Below are 9,985 nucleotides of genomic sequence, written 5' to 3'. Positions count from 1 at the left end.
AAGATCTTCACCATTACTAACACTAGTGGGCTGACTGGTGCTTCGCATGTATATACTTCCCAGCTTGATATTTTTCGAATTCCTAGAGTAATAGGAGCCTCCCCTCCCCGAAACCCTCGAACCTCTGAATTCTTACCATGTGGTAGCTTCGTGAAACTCTTCCTTTATATAATATATATATATATAGAAAAGAGAAAAGATATAATAGAGATGAGTAAATTATTTTAGACTAATACAATTCAAACTAATAATAATCAATTTCTTGAATCAGCAAGAGCCAAAAATGAGAATTGGATTTTGCAGGGCTGAGGTTAAAGGTGGTCATGAGAAACCAATGAATGTTGAGAACTGGGATTCTCAGAAAAAGCGGATAAAGCTTATAAAATGATGAGCACACTTGAGCCAACCACGTGGCAGACGATGACTGGCATGGGATGATGACACTAAGACAACGAACGTCTTGCATTATTGCCACAAATCTTTGAAATTTCATCCGAATGGCGCCACGTCAGGAAGAATTGTCAGTGCCAAGAAGCCAAAATGCCCTGCTACATCAGCGCCACATAGGCAAGCGTCACTGTATCGTCTTACAAGGTGATGTTGAAAAGCTGAGGGGAGAGAGAGTGAGAGAGAGAGAGACGGAGCGCTTGACGACTAGGGTTTGGCAGCTTGGCGATTAGGGTTTTGCAGACCTTCTGTTTGCGGACCTCTACAAGCCCGCCCATCAACTGTCTTCTCTCACAATCCGATCGGCTAGCAAGGCACTCTGCGTAACTGGTTAGTGTCTGCCTTCTCCTCCTCCTGGATCCATTTCTCTCTCCTCCCTGAAAGAATCAGAGAGATTGCTCAGTATGTGCCCTTGAACTCTCCGTGCAAACTATTGCCCTTGCATGAAGGTTCAACCAGGCTCACCAGCCATCGCAGCCATGGCTGCTTCTATGGCTTCTAACACGTCCGCTCGTCTTATCCATGGCTCTACCGACTCTTCATCGTCTCCGGTTCCGAGCCCCAATTCGCTGCTTCTGCAGAGGCTCTCCACAAGAAAAGCATTGGTTCGAATGTCAGGTCCTGGGCTAGGGCTAGGGTTAGGGTTAGGGTTAGGGTTGTCTTCTCAGAAAGTTTTAGCTCATTCAAGATCAACTATCCCGAGTGAAGGTTTGAAGTCAAGGTCGAACCGAAAAAGGACAGTAGCAAGAGTTTCGATAGATAAGGCAATAGCAACAATCGAAGAAGAAGGCGGTGCTGCAGTGGCCGCTCCAGCCATCAACGATGAACTGCCATATGAAGGGAACGGTGCTGCAGCAAGTAAGGAAAGCTCTGTGCAAGAGGCAAATGGTGCTACAGTTTACAAAGAGAGCAGCAATGGTGCCCTCATCTACGAAAGCAATGGAGCCGCTTCCTCTTACAAGGGGGAAAACGGTGCCACACACCGTGAAAGCAATGGTGCCGCTTTCATGTCTGGTGACAAGAGCTTATATGAAGCCACGGCTACAGTTGCAGCCAATGGAGCCACAACAGCAGCTAGTGGAGTCACGGCTGCCGCTAATGCAGTGGCAGCAGTTGGTACCAATGGGGCGGCAGTCATGGCTGAGGCCAAACCCTTGGATATAGAATTCCAGACTGATAAAGAAGGCCGGTCCAGCACAGCTCTGCAGCTGTATCCGTCACCTACTGAGATCAAGCAGGAGCAAGAGAACACTACAAAGGAGACAGTGGAGTCCATAGGACAAGAGGATCCCTGGTTTAAGCAAGCAGGCAGAGGAAAAGTACCGGTATATATCTGCAACTCACAAAGATAATCATTCAGTGCATCAGTTTGTAGTTCTATTCACCAGAGTCAGTAAAATTCTTCTTTTGAGTTCAAACAGCTTTCACCATTGTTTTAGGCCTGCTCATCAACATCAGCAACCTCTGCTAAGGATGCCTCGATGTTGTAGCAGGTTAATGTGCTTTGATGTTGATGCTTTTCATTAGGGATAGCCGTAGATACAAGTAATTGTACTAACGATGGCTCTAGGAAAATTACTTGTACAGGTTTCTGTTGCAGCAGGAGGTCGGTGGAATCAATTCAAAACTTACTCAACTATTCAGAGGTCTTTTGAGATTTGGTGCTTTGTGGCTACCTTCCTTCTGAAGGCTTGGCTTATTAATCAGAAGTTTGCATATAAAGGTGTGTGCTCATTGATGTCAATGATGTTGTTGATCTATTGATACACAGCCAGATGCCATAAATTTTTGCTATGCTGTCTTAGATTAATCTTACTCAATCACATGTTCTCTTAACAGGAGGAATAACAGAGGAAAAAAAGAAGGAAAAGCGCAGTACGCTAGCAAAGTGGTTGAAAGAAGGGCTTCTAAGGTTGGGCCCAACTTTTATTAAGATTGGGCAGCAGTTTTCCACCCGAGTAGACATTTTATCCCAAGAATATGTTGACCAGCTAGCAGAACTTCAGGTTTGTTAAATGCTTCTGGCTACCAAAAGTAATGTAGCAGACTTATCATCAGAGTCTATTGATAGGCTGCCTTGAGGGGGTTCTACTCTTGTAGTATGTTTTATCTACTTAGATAATATTTGTATCTTTGAACTTATTAAAGGTCTTTGGTGCAAAAGCCATTGAATGGTAACCAAGAGGTTCCATGTTCTTGTATCATAGGCTGAAGAAGTAGAAGCTTTCACAAGAGAAGATAGTGATTTTTTATGTGATTTAAACTACTAGGGGTTTCTTCCTGGTTTTAGGATCAAGTTCCTCCATTTGAATCCGAAATGGCATTGAAGATTGTGGAAGAGGAGTTAGGTGCTCCTGTCGGTCAGATTTTTGAGCAGTTTGATTCAGATCCAATTGCTGCCGCAAGCCTTGGTACGACATTGATGCAGCAGATTTTTGACTGCAATCTCTTCATAAAGCTTTCACTATCAATGGTAGAAATGATAATTCATTTTGATTTTTCGCTGATAAAAGCATGTTTTTAATCCTCTCCAGGTCAAGTTCACCGTGCTACCCTTCGGGGTGAGGAAGTTGTTGTCAAAGTTCAACGTCCAGGTCTAAAAGATCTTTTTGACATTGATCTAAAAAACTTGAGAGTACGCCTCCTGACATTCTCATTGAAATTTGATTTTACAAGCGTGTGTTTCGCCATTTCTTAAGTGGAAGGCTTGCAAATTTAGTGGGTTTGGGATTTGTCCAGGTAATAGCAGAAAACTTACAGAAGCTTGATCCGAAGTCTGATGGTGCTAAGCGTGATTGGGTTGCAATTTATGATGAATGTGCTTCTGTGTTGTACCAGGTTTGTCTCACAATTCGCTGTTTGAGCATTGTGAGCTATTGAAAATAGGTTAACGAAACAAAATTGTGGGATGAAGCGTTTGGAAGGGGGGAGGAGAGTGGAGAGCAAAGCAGAGGAAAGGGGGCTTGGGAGGAGAGGTGACAGCGTACCTTGGCCAATTTCAGAAGTAGACAGAATTGTGGGTGTTGACTGGCATGCAGGTTGGGAAAGTGAAACATGCTATATACCTGGCCAACATTTAGTGTCTCTGATCCTATCGCAAGATTTATCTGCTGTCAATTTTAGTATTGCAAAATGCAGAAAACCTAGTCCATGAGGATTACTTGCATATGATATGACTCTTATTGTCATAATGGCCACTATGTCACACCAATCACCAAAGATTTGTTAGCTTCTACCAAAGAGAGCACATCTCAGACTCATTTTCTAGGCTAAAAGACAACAGCTTTTGATAAGTTCTGAAAGTTTTTATGAGAGAAAGTTAACCTTTTCTGTTCGGCTGTTGGTGCTAAGAGGTTTGGAAACTTTTTATGAATATTGGACTTTGAGAAAAAGATTACCTTTTTTGTGCTAAAATATATTGAGATTGAGCGTGCTAAGATTTAAATTGCCAGCCAGCTTCGTTGTTGCGATGAGATCAATTGTTTGGCTTTCAGGAAATTGACTACAGTAAAGAGGGTGCTAATGCTGAGCGTTTTGCAAATAATTTCAAGGACCTAGAATATGTGAAAGTTCCCAAAATATATTGGGAGTTTACCACCCCGCAGGTTTCTCATGCAACACCTTACACATTTCTTTGGATTGATTTGGTGATTCTGTCTGGGAGTTTGTGACTGAAACTAATAGCTACTTGCATGTTCAGGTGCTAACAATGGAGTATGTTCCCGGTATTAAGATCAACCGTATCGCAGCTTTGGATCAACTTGGTGTAGATAAGCAAATGTGAGTACTCCACTGGGAACTGTTGTTTTCAAAACAAACTTGTGAAACTTGTGCATAGATGTGTTGAGAGGTTTTGCTGCTGGCAGGCTGGCCAAGTATGCTGTGGAAGCATACTTGGAGCAAATTTTGCGGCATGGGTTTTTTCATGCAGATCCAGTAAGCTTTTTTGGCTATCATTCTAATCAAACTCAGTGATGCATTATAAAGTGTAGATGTATGGAAGCTATCTATTATTTTTTTTACTTTCAGCCTTATGATGCACGTGTTTTATGCACAGCATCCAGGAAACATTGCTGTAGATGATGCAAATGGAGGGCGATTGATTTTCTACGATTTTGGCATGATGGGCAGGTAAAAGAGTTTTTCTGTCATTTTACCTATTCAGCTATTATTTTGTGCTATGCTTAATTCAGAACAGTTTGGATACCTTGAATTTGGGGTTTGCTGGATTGCAGCATTAGCCCAAACATAAGGGAGGGGCTCCTTGAGGCATTTTATGGAGTTTATGAGAAAGATCCCGACAAGGTATTTCAAGCTAGAAAACATGCTGAAATACCTCATCATGTGCATCTGCCTTTATTTTCAAGCTGGAAAACATGCTGAAATACCTCATCATGTGCATCTGCCTTTGTGAGGCCAACTTGGCGTATCGGTCTGGATTTGAGACCCTCTTTATATTTACAGGTTCTACAAGCAATGGTTCAAATGGGAGTTCTTGTCCCAACTGGAGATATGACTGCAGTGCGACGAACAGCTCAATTCTTTTTGAACAGGTCTTTACTAGTTTTGGGAATTAAGCGTGAATTGAGAGGTGGCCGGAAAGTTGAGATGCACTCCAGTTAAAAGTTTTCAGGTGTGAGGTTTTCCTTTTTGTTGCAGTTTTGAAGATCGCTTAGCTGCTCAGAGAACAGAGAGAGAAGGAGCAATAACTGAGTTAGGTTTCAAAAAACCTTTAACAAAGCAGGAGAAGATTGAAAAGAAGAAGATGCGTCTTGCAGCAATAGGTAAACATGTCTGTTTGTTTGTGAAAGCTCACTCAGTGTTTTCTGGATATGTTCAAATAGCATGCTGTTGTCATGAACTGTGCTATTGTGTATTCACTGGAATGGTTAATAGACTAGAGCTTGGTGATCTGTATTCGTCCTGATGAGCGCCCAATGGCCTTGGCTGGGCACCCATGTTAAACCTCTTCATCCTCTCACACATTTACGGGCAACCCATCACCTTCTTGTAAGCAGCTCTCACCTTGGTAGGGTGATCTCACATTCATGCTGTAGGGCACTTTTCCTTCGTTTTCACCACACCCACGTGCACCACCCTGTTCACCTTGATGCCTCTCATAAGCTTTTACACAGTAGGTTTAGCTACACAAGTTTCAGAGGAAGGCATTCAGATATTGGATATTGAGGCTTGTAACCTGTGCCACTCAAGGATATGGTGCTAAGGCTGTGCTTGTGTCCAACTTGTATTTCTAAGTACTTTCTTACATACTGACAATGATAGCTGTGAAAATTGTGTCCAACTTGTAGTTCCAAGTACTGTCTTACATACTGACAATGATAGCTGTGAAAAAAAGTTATTTCAATACAGAAAGATCAAAAGATGCTTATGCTGATGGATTATAGAATCTTGTGGCTATGATGCAGGTGAGGATCTACTGTCAATATCTGTGGACCAACCGTTTCGATTTCCGGCAACCTTCACATTTGTTGTACGAGCTTTTTCAGGTACGCATGCACGCATGCACACACACATGCAGCCTTGTTCATCAATCTGTAATGGCGATTAAATTCAAAAACCAACGACAGAATGATTTTGTGGTTATAAGTAAGTTTTTTGGTGTAATTGTATCCTGCACTTTTGCAGTGTTGGATGGAATCGGCAAAGGCCTGGATCCTAGATTTGATATATCAGAGATTGCCAAACCGTAAGGAAACTAGTAGTCCTCTTATGATTGCATTGGTTGTGCTATTTACAATTACCTCTGTTAACATTGGTGGAGTTTGTCTTCATTCCTGCACCCTGAATGCTGCCGCTTTTTGCAGGTATGCCTTGGAGATTCTCAAGTTCCGGGAAGTTGGCTTTGATGTCCTCCTAAGGGTAGGATCTGGTTCTGAGCAGCCTGTGATCTGCAATCTACTTTTTCTTTAATTTAAGGCTAATTCGAGGTGAATTATCTGTGTAGGATCTTAAGAAACGATGGAACAGGCAAGCTCAAGCATTCACCAATCTCTTCCGTCAAGCGGATCGAGTTGAAAAGCTTGCAGAAGTTATTCAGCGAATTGTAAGTTCAAACTATGTGATGAGCATGACAAACATGCATGGCTACCTGCAACCCACATATCCTAATATGCATCTTTCTCTTCAGGAACAAGGTGATTTGAAGCTTCGAGTTCGTACTTTGGAGTCGGAAAGAGCATTCAAGCGAGTGGCCACCGTACAACAGACCATAGGGCAGGTAACAGTTTCTGGAAAAGCTGCAAACTATTTGCTTATTGGATACGTGGGACCGTGGTCTGACAAGATGTAAGGGTTTAGCATTCTCCAGGGGAAGGGCAGTTTCACCTTTTTTTCCCCGACTGGCCTTTAGGCCCAAGATCCTCCCGTAGTTACCATTTTTTCACCGCGTGAAGGTGTTTGCCTAGGACCAAGAGGTGTTGGGTTCAAACCCCCCTTGGTGCTTCCTCAGCGGCATGGTCTATGGGTGGATAATTAAGGAAAGTGTCGCTGGGTCCCAACTGGAACCTCCTTTTGATGCCACTTAGATACTTACTGCCAATGTTATGAACCCTTCCCAGCAACAGAAATGCTATGGAGATTTCTCTTACTTCCTTTTTCGGAATTTTCACAAACAGTGAGCGCGCGTGCCACCCCTGGGCTATTTCAATACCAATCATCATCTCTAGAGACTAGTGGTGAGGTATACAGGGGCATGTTATGAGAAATTGGCACGATACAGGGGCGTGCTATTTTTTTTTAGAAATTGTCTCGATGTGTTTTTGCTGATGGTGAACCTTGAAATGCAGGGTATTTTAGCAGGAACTTTCCTGAACCTGGCAACATTGCTGCACATAAATGCTATTCGGGTAAGTACAGTTTTATGATTTTGAATGCTGAAAGGGTATTCAGAAGAATTTATATAACATGTCTTCCCTGCAGGTACCTGCCTTGGTGGCCTATGTTGGGAGTGCCTTGTTTGGCTTGCAGGTGCTGATAGGACTACTTAAGGTGAAGAAGTTAGACAGACAGGAGCAACTTATAACGGGAACAGCCTAGATGGGACTTTTTGGATTGAGTGTACTTCATCTCATTACTCACAATTTAAGTGAGGGCATCGTCCTTAGCCATTTTCCAAGCAGCCGACTGTTACTATATATCATACCAGTGCATTAAAGGCACTCTCTAATGCATGTTTTGTACCCAATTGTAAAAAGTTTCAACGAGCTCAATAGAGATCAATTATTCAAAAAGAGGAAGGAATGGTGTGGCTTCAGCTTCATGTTCATGTTCAATTATTCACACAATTTGTGAACCTGTTTTTTAAAAGAAGTGTCTACCACTCACCTCTAGGCCTAGTAAAAGGGCAATGTAAGGGGAAACTTGTGTAAGGGAATTAATAGCTGATTGGACTAAGGTTACACATAATTATGGTGGATTTTGATGAGAATGTAACTGTTGCTCAAGGGTTAAGAATGGACACCCTTCATCATGGCCCATAGGAATGTAGAAAGCCCACAGTAGTCAACATGAAGCGTTCGTGGCAATGTTATCCCATAGGAGTCTAAAACAATGCCAACATGCAACTTGTCAAGGATCATTTCACTGTACATATGACATACAAAGAACTTGATTTTGCTATACACACGACACGGAACTTGTCAAGGATCATGTCATTGTACACACGTGATATACAAAGAACTCCATTTGGTATATCATTGCTTGTATCTAATGAGTGGATATAATGATATGGCATGACACACATGATATACAAAGAATCAAGTATCATTTCCCTGTACACACGACATACAAAGGATTTCATTTAGTACACATCATTGCTCCTCTCTAATGAGTGGATATGATGATATGGCATGAAACACATCATTGCTCCTCTCTAATGAGTGGATATGATGATATGGCATGAAACACATCATTGCTCCTCTCTAATGAGCGGATGTAATGATTTGACATGAAAGACATGCCATCATGGTGCTTATGAAGGCATGAGCTAGGCAAGGTCATCAGAGCTTTTCTTTGAAGGGCCTAGGTTCAAAGTCATTCTTGTTATGGATGCACATAATTAAGCTTGCTTAAGATTGTTTCCCTCTTCAGCCTCCATGCTTTGTGAATCAGCTTGCACAATTGGTGGACCTTGCGTGACCTCACTCTGACTCATATTCTTAATCTCAGGTGCTTCTTAATCTCAGGTGCTTCTCATACACGCAAGTCGATATTCAGCTAAAGAGAAAGGCATGGCCCCAATCTCTGAATATGGTCACAAAGAGAACGAAAAGTTAGAGAAACCTTTTGTCGCTGACCTATTAACGAGTCACTCATATGTGGATGGTGATTCTAGTGGCTCTGAGCAGAGCCTTGATGAATAGCTTGGCATTCCGTCAGTGGTTACTCCTTGTGTAAGGAGAACCAAGGATATTTTGAGGACACCTAGCAGTGATCCAGGTGTACGCAAGTCTACAAGGGTTAGATACATTGTTAATAGGTTGAGATATGATAGATATAGGTATGAGAGGGTTAGATACCCTGTTAATAGGTTGATATATGATGGCTATATAGCCCATCATTATGCTTACATGGTTAAAGCAATACAAGATTTGGAGCCCACTTGTTTTGAGCAGGCACTTGGAAATAAAAAATGAGAAGATGCCATGAATGAGGAGAAGGCAGCATTGGATACAAATGCAACATGGAGTTAGTGCTTTGCCTAAGGAAAAGAAGGCAATTGGATATAAGTGGGTGTATAAGGTCAAGCATAATGTAGATGGATCAATGGCAAGTATAAGGCAAGATTGGTTGCCAAGGGTTATGCGTAGACCTATAGCATTAACTATGAGGAGACATTCAGTCCAGTTGCAAGCATGGCAACTGTGAGAGCTGTCATTACTATGGCTATATCAAAGGGTTGGTCTTTACATCATATGGATGTAAAGAATGCTTTCTTGCATGGTTATTTGCAAGAAGAAGTATACATGATGCAGCCACAAGGTTATGAGATATGCACACCCAGATTTTGTGTGCAGGTTATGCCAAGCCTTGTAAGGCTTGAAGCAGGCACCCAGAGCATGGTAAAAAAAAATCAGGGAGTATCTTGTTACCATTGGATTTCAGATATCCGATGCAAATTTTTCACTTTATGTGAAAAAGATAGATAGAGGGATCATGCTATTAGTTATCTATGTGGATGATTATCAATGTGGTGATAGTGATGCTGACATACATAATGTCCAGAAACTTTTGGACCAAAAGTTTGAGATGAAGGATTCAAGGGTGAGTTGTGATATTTCTTGGGCATAGAGGTGGTGAGATCACCTCATGGCATTTTTTTTGTTTAAAGAGGCAATATGGCTTGGACATGTTGTCCAAGTATGGTATGATAGGATATAAGTCTATTTCAATTCCATGGAGCAGAACACAAAGCTTTTTGTAGATACATGTGACCATTTAGAGAACCCCACTATATACAGGCAGATAGTGGACGTTTCTATGAGGTAGGCACATAGATACAACTACATGGGTGCACAAA

General features: G+C 41.9%; 1 protein-coding gene across 1 annotated transcript; it reads left to right on the top strand.

Annotated features, from left to right (window-relative positions):
* The first annotated feature begins 410 nt into the window (after positions 1–410).
* ATH13 (ABC2 homolog 13) lies at positions 411–7,697 on the top strand. Its single transcript, XM_086809626.1, has 20 exons — positions 411–1,772; positions 2,035–2,170; positions 2,287–2,453; positions 2,738–2,858; positions 2,982–3,082; positions 3,187–3,285; positions 3,942–4,052; positions 4,148–4,227; positions 4,314–4,383; positions 4,505–4,578; positions 4,683–4,752; positions 4,912–5,000; positions 5,107–5,231; positions 5,874–5,954; positions 6,094–6,154; positions 6,273–6,327; positions 6,413–6,511; positions 6,596–6,685; positions 7,254–7,313; positions 7,387–7,697. The coding sequence occupies exons 1-20, from the start codon at positions 891–893 to the stop codon at positions 7,501–7,503; spliced, it is 2,688 nt and encodes an 895-aa protein (XP_086665752.1). The 5' UTR covers positions 411–890; the 3' UTR covers positions 7,504–7,697.
* Positions 7,698–9,985: the final 2,288 nt, after the last annotated feature.

This window comes from Cibotium barometz, chromosome 15 (assembly GCF_041138505.1).
Source record: "Cibotium barometz isolate CiBa-2024 chromosome 15, ASM4113850v1, whole genome shotgun sequence".
NCBI lineage: Eukaryota > Viridiplantae > Streptophyta > Polypodiopsida > Cyatheales > Cibotiaceae > Cibotium > Cibotium barometz.
Note: the sequence above shows the minus strand (reverse complement) of the source record. Positions and strands in the feature narration are given on the sequence as shown.

Bases quoted from the DNA above. Each gene is read 5' to 3' on its own strand.
- ATH13 (XM_086809626.1), top strand. From the start codon at position 891: ATGAAGGTTCAACCAGGCTCACCAGCCATCGCAGCCATGGCTGCTTCT. The intron at 1,773-2,034 runs GTATATATCTGC...TTACTTGTACAG, and splicing joins CAGGCAGAGGAAAAGTACCG to GTTTCTGTTGCAGCAGGAGG. The intron at 2,171-2,286 runs GTGTGTGCTCAT...TTCTCTTAACAG, and splicing joins TCAGAAGTTTGCATATAAAG to GAGGAATAACAGAGGAAAAA.